The 18939-nt window shown below is 61.4% G+C and overlaps 1 protein-coding gene and 1 pseudogene across 2 annotated transcripts; one reads left to right on the forward strand and one right to left on the reverse strand.

Moving 5' to 3' along the window:
- Nucleotides 1–583: 583 nt before the first annotated feature.
- LOC309415157 (TATA box-binding protein-associated factor, RNA polymerase I, subunit C-like) lies at nucleotides 584–9802 on the reverse strand (annotated as a pseudogene). Its single transcript has 12 exons — nucleotides 9768–9802; nucleotides 4825–4975; nucleotides 4621–4714; nucleotides 4256–4362; nucleotides 4068–4163; nucleotides 3619–3977; nucleotides 3433–3547; nucleotides 3210–3329; nucleotides 2758–2935; nucleotides 2279–2450; nucleotides 2005–2142; nucleotides 584–1716 (listed from the first exon to the last, which is right to left on the reverse strand). The product of its transcript is annotated as a TATA box-binding protein-associated factor, RNA polymerase I, subunit C-like (transcript).
- Nucleotides 9803–10103: 301 nt separating this feature from the next.
- On the forward strand, nucleotides 10104–18650 carry LOC309415159 (transmembrane protein 8B-like; the record flags this gene model as incomplete). Its single annotated transcript, XM_082012595.1, has 13 exons — nucleotides 10104–10197; nucleotides 12824–13013; nucleotides 13544–13751; nucleotides 14030–14163; nucleotides 14298–14557; nucleotides 14814–15169; nucleotides 15489–15585; nucleotides 15788–15911; nucleotides 17149–17288; nucleotides 17487–17665; nucleotides 17754–17900; nucleotides 17976–18092; nucleotides 18315–18650. 13 exons carry the CDS (start codon nucleotides 10104–10106, stop codon nucleotides 18648–18650), a joined length of 2382 nt encoding a protein of 793 aa, XP_081868721.1.
- Between the last annotated feature and the right edge of the window lie 289 nt (nucleotides 18651–18939).

An 18939-nucleotide genomic window follows, 5' to 3' on the forward strand; every position in this document is an offset into this window, starting at 1 on the left:
TCTTTACTGTTTCCTTCTTTCTTTCTGTCCTATTAAACCGTGTTTATCTCAACCCACGAGGGTTTTTTTCCTAATTCTCTCCCCCGTCCCACTGTGAGAGGGAGAGTGAGTGAGCGGCTGCGTGGTGCTTAGTTGCCGGCTGGGGCTAAACCACGACAGGTGCACATGGGGGTGATTTGCATGGAGGTGATGGGGGGTGCACACGGGTACTCGGAGGCCCCGTGCAGTGCCGTGCCGCGCCGTGAGGGTGCGCACAGGCAGGGCTCACGCCCGCTGCGGACCTTGCCCTGGGGTGGGAGCAGCGGTGAGTGGGGCGCAGGGCACGGCCAACCCCCCCCGCCTCCCCGCCCCTCCATTGGCTCCCGCCCTTGTCACTCCCACGCCTGGACCCCGGCGCCTTAAAGGGCCCGCACACCCTCGCGAGAGACACCGCTGGGCTGCGGAGTACCGCCCACGCAACCGTCTCGTGAATCCCCGCCGGAGAGGCGCGCGCCGAGCTTCCACCTGACCCTCCCCGCCGCCAGTGCCCCCCCTCCCCAGGACCCCGGGGTAGAGGCTGAGCCAGGCAGGGTTTATTGAGTGCTCAAAAGCCCATGCAGGGGCGCTTGCGGCGGGGCCGAGAGGTGGAGATCTGGCTGGCCTGGCTGCCGGGGAGCTCCGGGGGGGCCCTCGGCCCACACCACTGGGTCGTCCCGCAGTGCCTTCTGCCGCTCCTTGGTGATGTCACAGCAGCGCAGGCTCTGGGAGGAGAGCCAGGCTTCGTCGGGTGCCAGCGATGCTGGGGAGATGCCTCGCCCGGTGGGGAGCCTTCCCCGGCGAGCACGGGGCCCGGCTGGAGGAGAGCAGCGGTGGCAGGCCGGCCACGTTGCTCAGCTCCAACAGGTCGGACTGGTAGGTGAGGAAGGAGATGAAGCTGGCCGAGAGACTGCACCAGCCCCTGGCTCACTTGTGCTGTTGTCACCGCTCCCACAGTGCCTGCTGCCTCTGCACCAGGTTGAAGCTCACGCTCTCCCTCCCACCACTGCCCCCAGGACCAGGCTGCTGTCAGATAGGCGCTCAGGAGGTCCGGACCCCCCCCCCAGCTCTGGGGGCTGCAGCAGGGCAGGGAGCTGGGGTCTCCCAGCACTGGATGCAGCCCCCTTCTTGCATGGCCTGTTGCAGCTGCTGGCACACCTGCTCATGCAGGGTGCTGGGGCCCATGGCACCTCCAACTCTTTCTGGGTGAAGAGGTACTTCTGGCTGAAGGTGGTGGGGCAGGCATGCCAGGGTGGCTCCCCACAGTCTTTAGAAAGAGCCTTCAGCCAGCAGTGGTACAGCAGGGCTGCAGCTGGGCTGGGCACAGCTAGGGAGGGCTGGGGGCCAGCACAGGGCTCCTAGGAGCACTCGGCTTCCTCCAGGGCCACTAGCATGCCTGTGTCCTCCTCTTCCTCCCAGTCCTCGTTGATAATAACCTCCAGGTTGGACAAACAGAAGGTTCTGCTGCTCTTCCACCTCCTCCTCTTCTTCCTCACTGCCCAAAGCCTGGCAGGCTGCCAGCTAGAGACTCAAAGAGAGGGGAAGAGCTGGAGTCCGCCGTGGTCTTGTCCCCCCAGGCAGGAGCAGGGGGTTGCGCTGCCTCATGGGTCAGCCTCTGGCAGAAGATGTCCCCAGCCTCACAGAGCTGGAAAACCAGCAGGGACTCCCACAGCCTGTCCTCCTGCAGCATGGCAGCCAGCCCTGTGGGGATTAGGGCAGGCATTGCCACTGAGGTCTGGGGCCTGGTCAGCAGTGGAGTCTAGCTCTGTACCCCTATGAGCATGCTCACTGCTGGCTCTTGACCACCACATCCTTTTCTAGGAATTTAATCTCTTGCCCTGTGCATAGGGTTGTTCAGGTTTGCTTTTGCTTTTTCACCCCCCACCCCAGGACACAGCGAGGGCTGCACTCTGCCTTCCATCCTTGCAGCCTGGGGGCCACGTCCTCCCCCCAGGACCTGCACCCCAGGAAGGCACAGAACACACATACTGGCAGTAGAGGTGCTGAGGTGCTGCTGGAGTAGGCAGTGGTAGTGTGGGAGCTGGGTGATTAGGTGCTGCAGGCAGCCGGTGATGCTGTGCAGCTTCTGTGGAGGCCCCACCAGCCGGCAGGCTGCCTGGCTGCCCCCTGCGGAAGGACATGCCAAAGACTGCCTGGTGAGCACTGATGCCAGGGCAGCAGATGGTTCCCAATGGCGAGGAGGCTGGGACACAGGCACAGAGAAGACCCAGCCCCGCAGCAACCCCAGAGCCCCACCTCTCACTCTGGTATTGCAGCAGCTCCTGGGTGTGGAATATGCCAAGCAGCACCTTATGGCTCCTCCCAGAACCCCCCCAACATCACATGGGCAAAGAAAGGGGGTGGGCCTTCATCATGTGCACCCACTTCAGCACAGGCACCAGCAGCAACCGCTCGTCTAGCACATACATGGAGAACTGTGATGGGGAGCACAGCTCAGTGGGGTTCACCCCAACAGCCTGTGGCAGCCCCTCTCAGCTGGGTGATCCCCCTGCCCTGTGGGCACTGAGAGCCGGTGCTGTGCTGGGGTCCTGTGTCCCCCCTGGCTGTCCTGGGTGGTGACAAGGTGCTGAGGGGTGAGGCCTGCCCAGGTACATGGGCAGCACCACGTGCTCACCCAGCTGGCAGCCAGCCTCCTCACCCACCTTGAACAAGTCAAGGTGGCACCTCTTGGGTGCCTTCAGCAGCAAATCGGGGTGCTGTCAGCACCCCAGGCCGGGGTACCCTCTCCCCTGCCTGCCACTGGCCCCATGCCAACCCTCTCTCCCGGGTGTCCAGGCACCGCAGGCCAGTGCGGTCAGTGCAGCTCAGCACCCACAGGTGGGCGGTGAAGTTGTTCCAGCACCAGGGCGAATGGTCCCAAAAAAACACGGTCTGGGGGTCATGGCGGAGCTGCTGCAGCCTGCGGGGAGAAGGCAGTGCCAGCACAGGGCAGAGCTGCCCCTCTTGCTTGCCCCCCCCCAAGACCCAGGAGTCTGTGTGAGCCCCCTTCTGGCCCCGAGCGCCTGGTCTCACCTCACCTCAATGCTCGAGATAAATGGTTCTGCTCTGAGTGTGGGTGGCCAGCTCCCCGGGGAGGTGAGGGTTGTGGGACAGAGGACATGGCATCACCACAGGGATGGCTGCAAAGGCAGCAGAGCCCCCTCCTCGCAAAGCTCTGTTCCCCCAGTGCCTACCTGATGGTGAGGCAGGAGGCAGGCATGCCGGTGCAGATGAACTGCAGCAGGGTGGGGGTGGACCCCATCCTGCCTGGCACCCTCCAAACACTGCAGTGATCAAGCGGACGCTGACGAAATCTGGCAGGGGACAGGAGGTGGCACATGAGAAAGCAGCATTCTGGGGGCTTCCTGCCAGCTGGGGGCTCTCTGCCCAGTTTGGAGCATGGATCCTGGGGCTCACTCACCTTCCCCATCCACCCAAGCAGCAGCCACTTGCCGGATGCACCTGTTGAGCTCAAACTGTGCTGGGGAGCCCTGGGCGTGGGGCAGCTCCTCCAGCACCACATCCTAGAAATCTGGGGTGCCAGCTAAGGGCGGTGCAACATGATCCCCCCCTCTCTGTGGGATGCCCCACGGGGAAAGATACAGAGGTGGTTCCTGACCTGCCCTCCAGGGTACACCAGGTGGCCCACGTGTGCCCCCTTGTCTTTCAGGGGCAGCCAGGCCAGTGTCCGCCCACCCCCCCGCCCCAGAGCTGTTGTCGAAGAGCAGGCCGGCCCACTGCAGCAGCAGCTCCTTGTGCACACAGTCTGCCAGCAGCCCTGGCAGCACCTTGAAGAGCCAGTTGCGGCAGAGGTGGGAGAACCAGCACAGGCAGGAGGAGAGGTGCTGCCAGGGTACAGTCAGCATCAGGTGAGGGAAGGGAGCAGAAGTCCCCCCAGCCCTCTTGGGGACAATTTCCTCCATCAGGGCCTTCATCTGGATGGTTCTGTCCTGGGCCTGTCTCTGCAGGGAGGATAGGAGGCAGAGGTTGGGGCTGGCAACTGCAAGGGGAGGGGGAGGGGATGGCATTGTCACTCCTGGACGGACACTGACCCTTGGCTTGGAGTTGTCCAAGTAGAAGTTCTTGTGCAGCAGCTGCCCCAGGGAGCCAAATGCATCTTCTGGGTGATCCACAAAGAAGTGGCCCAGCTGTGCAGGAAAGACAGGGAGGGGTTGGGATGTGCAGGGATCCCACACCATCCCCCCAGGTCTTTGGCAGGACACAGCGCCCCAGGCCCTACCTGCTTGGTGAAGTCCAGGGCAGCTCTGGACTTGCCTATCCAGAGCTTCCTACACAGGATGCCGTGGTAGAGAACGGCCTGAGGCATGAGTGAGGCGACCCAGCAGCCTATGGAGAGAGGGCAGGGGCCGGCCGGTATCCCACAAGTACCTGGACACCGCTGCAGCACAGCGGGGCAACGGCTTGCCCATCCCCACTCCCTCCTTTGCGAGCACCGCCGGGGAGAGTTGCTAAAGTTCCCCGTGCCAGCGTGGCAGAGCTGGCAGGGATCCCGAACTGCAGGGCAGCTCGGCGGGCGAGTGCGGAGGTGGAACGGGGCGTCCCCCTCTCCCTGGTGGAGTGTACCCGCTTCCCCGCGGCCCTCACTCGCGTTGGGAGGCAGGAAGGGCAAGGCAGCAGCGTCGGCAGGTTTCCAGCTCTCGCCCATCCCGCCGCGGCGGAGCACGAATGTCGTCTCGGCCTGCAAGGAGAGGAGGCGGGAGATGAGAGCGGCCCCTGCCTGCCCCCCGCCGGGCTCTCCCAGCCCCGACCCCCTGGGCCCGGGCAGGGAGGGCTGCGCCGCTGCCTCACCTGGCTGCAGCCGGGGCCGGCCTCCAGCACCTGCCCGCGCTCGCCCCAGCCGACGGCCGAAGTGGGGCCCCTCTCCTCCCGGGGCAGATCGGCGCCGAAGAAGGAAGAGAGCGACCAGGAATTCCATGGCCCCCGGGGCGCCGGCACTGGGCTGGGGGCACAGAGGGAGGAGCGGAGCGGGGGTGGTCGCTGGCCGGTGCCCGCGCGAGAACGGCGCTGCCACCGGAAGCACCGCCGTGTCGCGCACCAATCAGCGCCCGGAGCGGGATCAGAGCGGCGCCGCCGGTAGAATGCTGTGGAGTATTATCGTTCCCCTTGAGGCTGGCGGCAGCCTACACGCCTCCGCCGCCAGGACCTGGGGGAGCCGCGGGGACCGAGACCGGGAGCGAGGAGCGCCGCGGCAGTGTGACCAAGACCGAAACAGGGAACGGATCGGGGCTGTGTGGTGGGTTGACCCTGGCTGGACGCCAGGTGCCCACCAAAGCCACTCTATCACTCCCCTCCTCAGCTGGACAGGGGAGAGAAAGTATAACAAGAAGCTTGTGGGTTGAGATAAGGACAGGGAGCGATCAGTCAGCAATTACCGTCATGGGCAAAACAGACTCGACTTGGGGAAATTAATTTAATTTATTGCCAATCAAATCAGAGTAGGGCAATGAGAACTAAAACCAAATCTTAAACCACCTTCCCCCCACCCCTCCCTTCTTCCTGGGCTCAACTTCCGATTTCTCTACCTCCTCCCCCCGAACGGCACAGGGGGACGGGGAATGGGGGTTGGGGTCAGCTGATCACACGTTGTTTCTGCCGCTCCTTCCTCCTCAAGGGGAGGACTCCTCACACTCTTCCCCTGCTCCAGCGTGGGGTTCCTCCCATGGGAGACAGTCCTCCACAAATTTCTCCAACGTGAGTCCTTCCCACGGGCTGCAGTTCTTCACGAACTGCTCCAGCCTGGGTCCCTGACACAGGGTGCAGTCCTTCAGGAACTGCTCACTGCTTCAGTGTGGGTCCCCCGCAGGGTCACAAGACTTGCCAGCGAATCTGCTCCAGCGTGGGCTCCTCTCTCCACGGGTCCACAGGTCCTGTCAGGAGCTTGCTCCATTGCAGGCTACCTGCAGGGTCACAGCCTCCTTTGGGCATCCACCTGCTCCACTGTGGAGCTCCATGGGCTGCAGGGGGACGCCTGCCTCGCCATGGTCTTCACCACGGGCTGCAGGGGAATCTCTGCTCTGGTGCCTGGAACACCTCCTCCCCCTCCTTCTTCACTGACTGGTATCTGCAGAGTTGTTTCTCACACATTCTCACTCCTCTCTCCATCTGCAATTGCTGTGTGCCTTTTTTTTTCCCCCTTCTTAACTATGTTATCCCAGAGGCACTACCACCATTGCTGATTGGCTTGGCCTTGGCCAGCGGTGGGTCTGTCTTGGAGCCAGCTGGCATTGGCTCTGTTGGACATGGATGAAGCTTCTGGCATCTTCTCACAGAAGTCCCCCCCTGCAGCCCCTCCGCTACCAAAACCTTGCCATGCAAACCCAATACAGGGTGCCACAGGATCAGACTGGGACCAGACCCATGGGAGCCCAGGGGAATGTGCCAGGACCATGCCAGATCATGGAGAGCCACATGGAGTGGAACAGCCCAGGGAGAGCCACAGGAAGCAGACCACATCTGGACGGAGGGGAGCCGTGTGGATCACCCCAGGACTGGGGAGATCCATGGGGACCAGACTGGGACCAAAGGGAGGTACGGGCACCAGGATGGGATTGGGCAGGGGGGGAGCTATTGGAATTGGACTGGTCTAAGACCAGCACTTGGGGAGCCATCAGGACCGGACCATACCAGGTGGTGGGCAGGTGTGGGCATTGTCCCCCCCTCCTCACCCCCAGGCTGGCCAGAGGGGGAACCACCCCACTGGTCCTTCCGTGGACACACCTCGTCCACTGTGGCCAGCCTGGCTTCGGTGCTGCATGGCCAGAGTCACCTGGCCTGGGCACTCTGGGTTTGCAGGGAACTGCTGTGGCTGTGACTTGTGATGGAGGGGTCTTCTGTGCCCTGGGGGGCAGGAGGGTGCCTGGTGGCTGCACAGCCATGGGTCATCCTACATACCTGGGGGATGTGGGGCCATGGGGCAGCTCCTGAAGGGTTGGGGGATGTAGGACTGTTCCAGATCCCCCTAGCCCACCCTTCCCTTACCACAGAATCACAGAATCACAGAATCACTAGGTTGGAAAGGACCTTCAAGATCATCAAGTCCAACCATTAATCCAGCACCACCATGTCCCCTAAACCATGTCCTGAAGCGCCACATCCACACGTTTTTTGAACACTTCCAGAGATGGCGACTCCACCACCTCCCTGGGCAGCCTGTTCCAATGCCTGACCACCCTCTCAGTGAAGAAATTTTTCCTAATATCCAATCTAAACCTCCCCTGGCGCAACTTGAGGCCATTTCCTCTTGTCCTATCACTAGTTACTTGGGAGAAGAGACCAACGCCCACCTCGCCACAGCCCCCTTTCAGGTAGTTGTAGAGAGCGATAAGGTCTCCTCTCAGCCTCCTCTTCTCCAGACTAAACAACCCCAGTTCCCTCAGCTGCTCCTCATAAGACTTGTGCTCCAGACCCCTCACCAGCTTCGTTGCCCTTCTCTGGACACGCTCCAGCACCTCAACATCCTTCTTGTAGTGAGGGGCCCAAAACTGAACACAGTATTCAAGGTGCGGCCTCACCAGTGCCGAGTACAGGGGCACAATCACTTCCCTACTCCTGCTGGCCACACTGTTTCTGATACAGGCCAGGACGCTGTTGGCCTTCTTGGCCACCTGGGCACACTGCCGGCTCATATTCAGCCGGCTGTCAACCAGCACCCCCAGGTCCCTTTCCGCCGGGCTGCTCTCCAGCCACTCCTCCCCAAGCCTGTAGCGTTGCATGGGGTTGTTGTGACCCAAGTGCAGGACCCTGCACTTGGCCTTATTAAACCTCATACAGTTGGCCTCTGCCCATCGATCCAGCCTGTCCAGATCCCTCTGCAGAGCCCTCCTACCCTCCAGCAGATCAACACTCCCACTCAGCTTGGTGTCATCTGCAAACTTACTGAGGGAGCACTCAATTCCCTCATCCAGATCATCTATAAAGATATTGAATAAGACCAGCCCCAGAACCGAGCCCTGGGGAACACCGCTTGTGACTGGCCGCCAGCCGGATTTAACGCCGTTCACCACAACTCTCTGGGCTCGGCCATCCAGCCAGTTCCTCACCCAGCGAAGAGTAAACCCGTCTAAGCCACAAGCCGCCAGTTTCTCCAGGAGAATGCTGTGGGAGACGCTGTCAAAGGCTTTACTAAAGTCCAGGTAGACAACGTCCACAGTCGTTCCCTCATCCACTAGGCGGGTCACCTGGTCATAGAAGGAGATCAGGTTGGTCAAGCAGGACCTGCCTTTCATGAACCCATGCTGGCTGGGCCTGATCCTTTGGTTGTCCTGCAGATGCCCTGTGAGCACTCTCAAGACCAACCGCTCCATAATCTTCCCTGGTACAGAGGTCAGGCTGACAGGCCTGTAGTTCCCAGGATCCTCCTTCCGGCCTTTCTTGTAGACAGGCGTCACATTGGCAAGCCTCCAGTCTTCTGGGACCTCCCCTGTTAACCAGGACTGCTGATAAACGATGGAGAGTGGCTTGGCAAGCTCCTCCGCCAGCTCTCTCAGTACTCTCGGGTGGATCTCATCAGGCCCCATAGACTTGTGGGTGTCCAGGTGGTTTAGCATGTCCTTGACTGCTTCCTCCTGGATTATGAGGAGTACATTGTGCTCTCCATCCCCATCTTCCAGCTCAGGGGGCTGAATACCCTGTGGATACCTGGACTGGCTATTAAAGACTGAGGCGAAGAAGGCATTAAGTACCTCAGCCTTGTCCTCGTCCTTGGAGATAATGTTCCCTGCCATATCCAGTAGGGGATGGAGATTCTCCTTGCCTCTCTTTTTGTTGTTAATATATTTGTAAAAACATTTTTTATTATCCTTTACGACTGTGGCCAGACTGAGCTCTAGCTGGGCTTTTGCCTTTCTAATTTTGTCCCTGCTTGACCTAACAAGATCCTTGTACTCTTAATCACATTACCATGTGATCCCATGCCAGCTTGGACCCGGGGACCTCCCTCTTGCCCCGGCTCTGGTGCCTCTTCCTCCCCCCAGGGTGGCTGCAGGCTCCCTGTGAGGGTCCTGCTTGGCCCAGCACCCCCATGGGTACCCATACCCACCAGTGTCACTCACAGTGGATGGGTCTTTGTCCCACGGAGCACCGGTGGGACCCTGGAGCCTTTGGGGAATGTCCTGGGGAGGACAGACTCCCCTGTCCCCAAGGACAGAGGGACCAGGTTGCTCCTGGAAGGACCACAGGCCTCATACAGTCCTTGTACCAGGGGCCACCTGCCCTGGAGCCATGCCCAGGGCAGAGCTGCCCACCCAGGAAGTCTGTGCTGGGGAGGGGACTCCAGCCATGCCTGAAGGGGGGCTGCACTCTGGGGAGGGGCCTCTGGGCTGTCGGGCTGGACCACCAGGGGTGGCTGCTCCCCTGCGCAGCTCCTGGGGTGCTCTGTGATGGGGGCATGGGGTGGGAGAGGGGCTGGCGCAGGGCAGAGCACCCTCAGCAAGTGGGGCCGTGCCCGTGAGTCACCTGCCCGCCTCTGCCACAGCCAAGGAGGATGGTGATGTCAGGGGAGTTTGGGGAAGTGTGATGAGTCGGGATGCCCTCATCCCTGCAGGCAGTGCCCAGACCCCCTCTCCCTTTATTATAAGATGGTAGCCATTGTTAGAAAACTGCCTGACCCCCATTAAACAGCCCCCATAGGTAGCTCTCGCCGCTTCCCATCCCCTCTCCACAGGACACCCTATTTGCCCTCAGCTTTGTAGCCCCCTTGTCCCCCTATATCCCAGCCCCACAGCCCCTTTCACCTATGTCCTGTGTCCCCCTTGTAGCTTGGCCCCATGGCCACTTACATCCCAACTCCATGTCCCCTGTCCCCCAGCCCTGTGTCCCCGGCCCCAGCTTGTGCCGCTGTCCCCCAGCCCGTATCCCCGTCTCTGCCCGTGTGCCTGCTGCCCGGTGCCCCGAGCAGCGGCGGGGCCACCCCGGGAAGAACGGAGCGCGCGGGGGGCGGGGCGCTGCCGCCGGCGAGTGACGCGTGTCGGGGCCAATGGTCGCGCGGGGGCGGTGCGGGTGACGTCATGGGCGCCGGTGCGCTGAGGGGCTGCTGGCAGCGCGAGCCCCATAGCAACTGGCGCGGCGGCATGGGGCGGCGGGGCGGCGGGCAGCGGCGGCTGCTCGTCCCCCTCCTCCGCCTCCCCCTGCTTCTCCTGCCGCTCCTCCTGCCGCCGCCCGCCAGTGAGTGCCGCGGGGCCGGGGGCGCGGGGGGTGTGCGTGCAATGGGTGTGGGGCACACGTGCGACGGGGCACAGGGACGAGTACGGGATGGGGTGCAGGAGTGCACATGCAACGGACCATGGGATGCATGATCAGTGAAGCAGAGGGATGCACATTAATGGGGCACAGGAGTGCTTGTGCAATGAGAATGAGGTACAAATGCAATGGGGTGCAGGGTGCATGTGCCGTGGGGCGTGGGGTGGGTGTGTGCAATGGGTAGAGGTCTGCATGCTGTGGGACGTGGGGAGTGTGTGCAGTGAGGCACAGGGTGCTCGTGCAGTGGGGCACAGGGATGTGCTTTTGATGAGTGTGAGGTACACGAGCAGTGGGATGTGGGGTGCGCATGCAGTGGGGCAGGGAGTGGGTGAGAATGGAGCACAGGGGTGTGTGTGCAGTGGGATGCAGTGTCCACCTGCTATGGGATGCAGGATGCACATACAATGGGACATGGTGAGTCTATGCAACAAGGTATGGGGTGCGCATGCAGTGGAGTTTGGGGTACATATGCAACAAGGCACAGAGGTGTGTCCAGTTGGGTGCAAGGGTGTGTGTGCAATGGGGCAGGAGGTGCATATGCAATGGGACACAGAGATGCGTGTGCAATGGGGTGTTTGCATAATGGGGCATGGAGATGCATGTGCAGAGGGTACCAGATGCCCATGCAATGGGGTGCAAGGATGTGCGTGCAGTGGGGCATGACGATAAGCATGCTGTGGGGCATGGGGTACCCATGCAGTGGGGCATGGAGATAAATGTGCAGTGGGGCACAGAGGTGTGTGTTCCATGAGGATGCAGGTGGTGCACATGCAGTGGAACACCCGGGGGGGCAGGGTCCGGGAGGCTGCGGATGCAGCGGGTCTCCAGGGCAGAGAGCTGTGCGCATGCAGTGGGGCAGCGGGGATGGACAGCATGCAGAGAGGGGGATGTGCGCGCAGCGAGGCATCGGAATGTGCGGGGGGGACACCGGCGGGACTATGTGAGGCGATGAGCGTGCTATGGGGCACGGGAGCTGGCTTGGTGACGTGGCTGCTGGGGCGGTACACGAGGGTGAGGAGGGGGCATCCCTGGGGAGGGGGGCCGCTGGCCGGGGGCTGCCCGTGCCGCGTGGCCGTGCTGCAGGGCGGGGGCCCCTATGGGGCAGCGGTGAGGCGGTCGCGGGAGCTGTCCGCGGTGCTGACCGCCGGCCGCGATCTGGGACTGCGGTCCCGGAGCGGGGGTTCCCGCGGCTCCGGCTGCTGGCCTGGGGCAGAGGGGCACTTGCTTTCCTCCTCTATGGATAGGAAATCCCGCCCCGTCCTCCAGAACCCTCCCCTGTGCTCTGGCCACACCGCCACGGGGCTTCAGTCTGACCCTCTCCCTGCAGTCGGCCCCCCCCGCCTTGCCCCAGGCGAGTGGGCATGGGGAACCGCACTAAGACCGGGAGGCTCCAAGTGCTTTCCTCCATGCCATCTCCTGAAGATGAGTTCAACATCCCCTCCTCCTTGGGGTCCCCTGCCAGGTCACTGTCCCTACGTGGGGATGGGAGCTGCGGAGTGGCTTGGTGGTTCATGGTGTGGAAATTGGGATTGGGTGCTCTTGCACCGAGACAGGTATTTCATGCCTGGCTTGTGTTGGGGGGGCAGTTGCCTTTGTTCCAGGCAAGAGAGCAGATGCATGTCAGTGTACAGCTGGCTGGGGCTGCACATACACAGCACAAACACATGTGCACACAAGCACATGCACACACTCCCAGCCAGGTGCACATTGTGCAAAGCAGCCCTTCTCAGCTATCCCACTCCCCACAGGACAAGTCCTTCTGGGCACAGCCCTGCTCACAGCCCATCCTCTCCTGGCATCCCCCTTGCCAGCAGCTTGTAGGGAGGTGCATCTCATCCTTGGTGCATCTCTGGGGAATAATGGATGGGTCTCCCAGGCTGGCACTGGGGAAGTGTGGCAATGGTAGGGTGAAGTTACAGCTGCTGTCTGGAGACCAGGTCTCCTTTGTCTCCACTGTGCCAAGGAAGTAGGTGCCTCTCTGCTGCTGGGGCTCCTGGAAATCCCTGGAAATCAAACTGTCGGACAGTTGGGCAGGGAGATGTGGCCCCAGTGAGTGCTGTGGGCTTGCAGGAAGTGTCTTGCAGTCATGGGGCTGTGCACAGCCACACACACCCATGCATGTGGGTGTGCATACCTCTACTTTGGCGTACACGCAGACAGCACCCACATGTGCATATGTGCACACATACGTGACCATTTCTCCTCTGCAAACCATGGGAGAGCTGCGGGGGCGCGCAGGAAGTGCACTGCTTGCTCCTTCTCATGGCTCTAGGGTGGGACTCTGCAGTTTATGATGGGCTCTGTGCTGAGCCTCCTTGGCAGGCAGAGAAGGAGGGGGAATCTGTGTGTCCTTGTGGGAGCTGACCTGTTGTGGCAGAGCTGGAGCCATTGAGGAATAGCCCTTTATTACAGGTAAAATGCAAGGAGCAGTTCCTCACTGAAGAGGATGATGGGTTGAAAATGGGCTGCACCTGGGCAGAGCCTGAGCAGCCAGGGCCAAGGGCTCATCAGCCCCCCACCCTCCTGAGAGCCCCTTGGGTCTCCTCTGCAGATGGGCTCTTCATGACTGACTACTTCACCCACGCACCACGCAAGCTCAGCCCCTTCCGCTCCTTTGCCAGCATCGAGCTCTTCCACTTCCACATCCCCGAGGACACAGTCATCGCTGTCTGGAACCTCATCACCTTCAAGGAGCAGGGTGGCACCTTCGGGGACCAATGCCCAGACCATAGCATCACTGTGTGAGTAAGCAGCCTGCCCTGTCTCTTCCCTTCCTGCCTGCCTCTGCCTGCCCCTGCTGCCCACTGCCTGGACTTGCCTTGGAGCCTGCCTGCTCTTGTCTGCTTCTTGCTTGCACATGCACATGTGCATGTATGTACATGCATGCACACATACAGAGGGGCACTCATGCATACAGATGCACATAGGCATGCATATGCAGGTACACGTGTGCACACATGCATGCACACAAATGCATATATGCACATACATTCACATACACACATGTGTGCACACTCACTCCCCATGATTCATCTTCCCAGGACCATTGCAGGCTCCACTTTTTTGTGCTTCTCATACATGAACAGTTTTGCTTGAACACTCACCCAAGGAAGGTCACAATCTTCAGCAAGGTCCCAGCTTACAGATGGCTTCCCCATCATGTCTTTGAGCTTCCTAATAGCATGGAGGACAGACTTTCATGTGTAGGGCAGGCTGGCCCTGCCATGATGCCCAGCCTATGCCCTGCTAATAATTGCTGTCTCTCCTGCAGGTATTTCCGCTCAGGGGCTCCCTCCGTCATTAACCCGCTGCACATGCACTTCCCCAGGGACACAGCTGTCCCTGGCTCCTTCACACTGACCCTCACCTGGACCCTGCCCAACCGCACCACGGGGGTGTTCAATGTCACCAGCCCACTGCCCGGGGACTGGTTCCTGGCTGCCCACCTGCCCAAAGATGAGGGCAAGATCTCTGTCAAGGTGAAGGGCTTGGGGGAACTGTGGGGCTCACTGCAGGGCTCTGCTGGGGCCTGACTGTCCTGGGCTGGCAGTGCCCAGGGCAGGTGTCCCAAGTGGGGCACATGGGGGGCAGGAGGACTACCACATCTCTTGGTGGGGGTCCTGGGCACATCCAGATGGAGGGCACCTGGGCAGACTGCACCCCAACCCCTTGCCACGGTGCGGGGTCAGCAGCTGGGGGATGGTGGCTCTGCGTGGCCAGTTCCCCCCACCCCATGCTGACTGTCCTGCTGGTGCAGGGGCTCTACAAGGAGTGCCAGTATCTCTTCCAGCCACAGCTCATTGTGCAGCGCCTGGTGAACATTGCTGTGCTGTACCCCGGTTATGTCACCAAGCAGAGCATGGCCCCCCACAACCACTCCTGCCTCTACAAGTGAGTGCGAGAGGATCTCCTAAGGAGGAGGCATCCCCAGGGTGGGGAGCTTAGGGTGCCCCATCCTTGTGGCTTGCCTCCCCAGCCCCGTTGGTCCACACTGAGGGGCAGGACCTGACACTGCTGTCCCACAGGATGTTCGTGCCCAGCTACACATCGCGCATTCTGGTGGAGGTGCTGCGGTGCCGCGGGGCTGAGGGCTGCCCACTCTGGCTGCGCATGCGGGCCAAGGCTCCCCCCCTGCACAACTCCACATCACTGGACTGCTGGGAGCACACTCCCTGCCAGCTGGCACTGGACCTGCCCTTCTGGCAGCACTGGTACTACGTGCTGGTGGAGAAACACGCTGGGGTGCCGGGCACTGTTTCCTTCCAGGTCACTGTGCAGCTCACAGGTAAGGGTGCACGGGGAGGTCTGGGTGGGGGGCATGGTCTTGACTGCTTGGGCAACTGGTGGGGGGCTAAAGGATGCCCACAGGATCTGGCCCCATCTGGGCACAGGGTGATACCCAGCTCTGCTGGGATGAGGACACTGGGAGGCATTGGAGCTGGGTTGCAGATGCAGGTGAGTGGTGGGCAAGAAGGGGAGGTGGGAGCTAAGAGGGGCTGGAGGGGCTGTGCAGGGCCCAGGCTGATGGCTCTGCCCTCCAGACTGCTCCCGACCCAGCCTGGCCCGTCCGCCCTTCCTGCCCTCCAGTGCCTCCATGAACATGCCCCACTCCTTCGGCTCCGCGGGCGGGCTGGTGCTGGGGGACAGCCCTCCACCTGCCAGCTCCAACGGCACAAAGCACCCGGTCCCCATCCCCACCGCCTCACCTGCCAGCAAGCAGTGCTGGCCAGTCCGCCCCACACTGCGCAATGAGCTGGACACCTTCTCCGTCCACTTCTACATCTTCTTTGGGCCCAACGTGTCAGTGCCACCTGATCGCCCCGCTGTCTTCGTCATCAACCTCCTACCGGTGCTGGATAATGGTGGGGTGCTCAACTTGGAGCTGCAGCTCAATGTGGTGAGGTGGCCATGCTGTGCCCTGGACAGGGCAGGGCAGCCTGGGGGGGACAGGCTGGGAGATGGGTGATGTCGAGGCTGCAGCAAAGCAAGGGATAGGATTTGGGGTGCTCTTGGGTCATGGGCCATAGTTTGGGAGCTCTTGGGTGATAGAGCACAGACTAGGATGCTCTAAGGGCAGGATAATGGCCTGGATTTGGGGTGTTCTTAGGTGATGGGCAGCAGGTTAGGGCACTGCTAGGTATTGTGCTGCGAGCCAGGTGCTGTCAGAGCAGGGGACATCCCCGGCCCTGGTTTAGGGCCGTCTCCTCTGCCATCAGAGCTCCCTGTGTGGTGAGAACGCGACAGTGTTCGGGTGTCTGAACCATGAAGTCCCACTGATGTCCATTGACAATGCATCAGTCACCTGTGAGACGGGTAGGCTGGGCTGTACGTGTTCATCCTTTCGTGGCCGTGGGGGTCACACCCCCCACGTGTCCAGTGAGAGGCTGGGTGGGAGAAGGCAGAGACCATGGGGGCATCTGGCCCTGGAGCCTGGCACAGGGCGCCCTATCCCAGCTCTGCCCGGGGGAAGGGGCTTCCCCCTGTCCTGCTCACCTGGAGCTTTCCCTGCCTGCAGAGTCCCTGTCAGGCTTCCTGCTCTCTGTCAATGCCACAGCCAGCCTCAGCCACCTGCGGATTCCCTACCCCCAGACGGGCAGCTGGTTCCTGAGCCTGCGCTCACTCTGTGCCACGGAGCATGGGTAAGAGCCCTGGCATGTCCCCTCCCTGTGTGCCCAGAGGGGACGTCCCCACCACAGCCTGCATCCATGTGCTCCATGGGTCCATGGGTGTACCTGGTCACTGCCCAGCATGTCACCACTCACGTGGTTTTGCGGGCTGTGTGTCACCATGTGAGTGCCTGTATGGGCACAGAAGGCTCTTGCTTGTGCCTGCCTGACCATCTGTGGGTCCCCACAGCTCTTCCCTCTGTCTCTGGGTTAGGAAGCGCCTGTCAGCTTGCAAACACTGTGCATCTGTTGGTGCCTGCCCATCTCTGTGGCAGTGTCCATCTGTACCCATGCCCAGGAGGGGACCGGGCTGTCACTGCAAGGACAAGGCTTGGCTGTGTGTATGAGGGGACAACTCTAATCAGGCTGCTGTGCCCCTGCTCCACTCAGCATCTCCAGGGACCAGTCCCGTGCCTGCAACTCTGCTCCTGGCCCATGTGTCTGCCCGAGAGCCTTGTGGAGGAGAGGGGTGGTTGTGTGCGTGTGTCTGTACATGTGAGAGTCCACGTGGGGCTCTGTGCCGTGCAGATAGTGCTCTGTGTGTGTTCAGTGCATGCATGCAGACAGCACTGGGTGTTTGGTGCATGCATGCAGACAGTGCTGCGTGCGTGTTCGGGTTTGTGCAGACAGGGTTGTGTGTGTTCTTTGTGTGTGTGCAGATTTGGCTGCGTGAACACATGCAGGAACAGCAGACATGTGCAGACATGCCCTGTGCATGTGTGCAGATGGCACTGTGTGCATGTTTGTGCATGTTGGGGTGCCTGTGTGTGCACAGGCAGCACTCGGTGCATGCTGTCCGGATGTGGGCCTGTCTGCGCTCCTGCATGCTGAAGGCTGCCAAAGTGCTGGGTGTGCCCAGAGCTGTGTGCATGGGAGGTGTGGGGCAGTGGGGGTAGTGTGCCTGCTCTGACTCCTCCACTGCATTTCTAGTTCACACTGAGTTGCCAGTTGTGGTCAGTTCTTCCACAACATGGTCACATGCAGGCATTGCAAGGCACGGTGTTTGCACAGACAATTGCAGCACAAAGATCCTTGGGGACCAGCTCTGAGCTGCCACGTGTAGCAACAAAGCAGCCAATTTCCATGCTCGCTGAGTCCCTGTGTCTCCCATCATCAGCAATGTCTGGGTGTGGTGGGTGCCTCTGGTGGAGGTGGGAGCTACTTTTGAGGGGTGCAGGGTGAGGGCTGACCCTCTTCTCCTGCGCTGCAGGTTTGAGCCTTGCACCATGACGGCCGAGGTATACCTGCGCGCCTACCTCTCACCCTGCATCAATGACTGCGGCATCTACGGCCAGTGCAAGCTGCTGCGCACCAACAACTACCTGTACGCCACCTGCGAGTGCAAAGCTGGTGAGAGCTTCCCCAGGCACCCACAGTGCCTGCTTCACCTGGAGACCTCCCCAGCATCCTCCCCTCCTCCCTGGGGGTTGCGCACCCCATTAGTCCTCCTGCACCAGCTCTCCACAGGGTGCTGGAAAGGGGCTTCCCCACTCCCTCCCCAGACACTGCAGGTGCTGCAGGGGTAATGGTGGCTCTCCCTGGCCACAGGCTGGAATGGCTGGGGCTGCACAGACAACGCTGAGGCTTTCTCCTACGGCTTCCAGCTCCTCTCCACACTGCTGCTGTGCCTCAGCAATGTCATGTTTGTGCCTCCTGTGGCCATCGCCATCCGCAGCCACTACCTCCTGGAAGCTGCCATCTACATCTTCACCATGTTCTTCTCCACCGTGAGTGTGGGGTTGGGGGCAGCTGGGGGGCAGGCGATGGGCTGGGGCTGTGTGGGGCAGCTCTCACACCCTTCCCTCCGCCCCCCAGTTTTACCATGCCTGTGACCAGCCTGGCATCGTGGTGTTCTGCATCATGGAGTACGATGTGCTGCAGTTCTGTGACTTCCTGGGCTCCCTCATGTCTGTCTGGGTCACTGTCATCACCATGGCCCGGCTCCAGCCCGTGGTCAAGCAGGTGAGTGGGGGTAGGGGGCATGCGGGGCAGCCAGGGAAGGGACCCATCCCTCACATGTGCCCCATTGCCCCATAGGTGCTGTACCTGCTGGGCGCCATGCTGCTCTCCATGTCTCTGCAGATGGACCGCCACGGGCTCTGGAACCTGCTGGGGCCCAGCCTCTTTGCCTTAGGGATCATGGCCATTGCCTGGGTAAGGAGATGCTATCCCCACCTTACACCCCCATCTTGACTGCGCTCTGTGTCCTGCCCAGCCGTCCAGCCCCACTCCCCTGCTGGCATCTCCCTTCTGCTACTTTCACCCTTCCCCATGAACCACCTTCCCTGGCTCGTGGGGGACACAACACCACAGTGGAGGGGCTGTGCCTGTCCCCGTGAGGGCTGCCTCTTCTAGTCCCCCCTTTCCCCACCACAGATGGCTCGCACCATCCAGCGCCGCCACTGCTATCCGCCAACCTGGAAGCGCTGGGCTTTCTACCTGTGCCCGGGAGTGTTGATCGCAGCAGCTGCCGTGCTGCTCTACACCTTTGTGGAGACGGAGGAGAACTACTTCTACATCCACAGCATCTGGCACCTGCTCATTGCTGGCAGCGTCGGCTTCCTGCTGCCGCCCCGTGCCAAGCCCAGCGGGCGCCTAGGGCCTCTGTCCCAGCACAAGGGCTGCGGGTACCAGCTCTGCATCAATGAACAGGAGGAGCTGGGGCTCGTCGATCCAGCCATGGCCTCCATCAACAGCATTTGTACCAGCTGATGCTGTTGGTGGCCCAGACTCCTCTGTCATGGATAGTAGCCCTGCGGGGCCTGGCGCCAGGACCCCTCCGGGTGGGCGTACAGCCACCCGTGTCGCCCTGTTCTTGCAATTACAGCGTGGTTGAACTTGTCTCCAGGAGTTGCTGTGGCTCAGTTTGGTGCAGAGCTGGGGGGCTCAAGGCTGAGCTGGGGTTACACTCCCCTCTTTGCAGGGCCATGGAGGTGCCATGGGGATATGGCTGGGTGCAGAGGGGGGAATGGCAACGGACTCCTGCTCTCGCTCAGGATCC

This window comes from Phaethon aethereus (genome assembly GCF_964289735.1).
Source record: "Phaethon aethereus genome assembly, chromosome: W".
NCBI lineage: Eukaryota > Metazoa > Chordata > Aves > Phaethontiformes > Phaethontidae > Phaethon > Phaethon aethereus.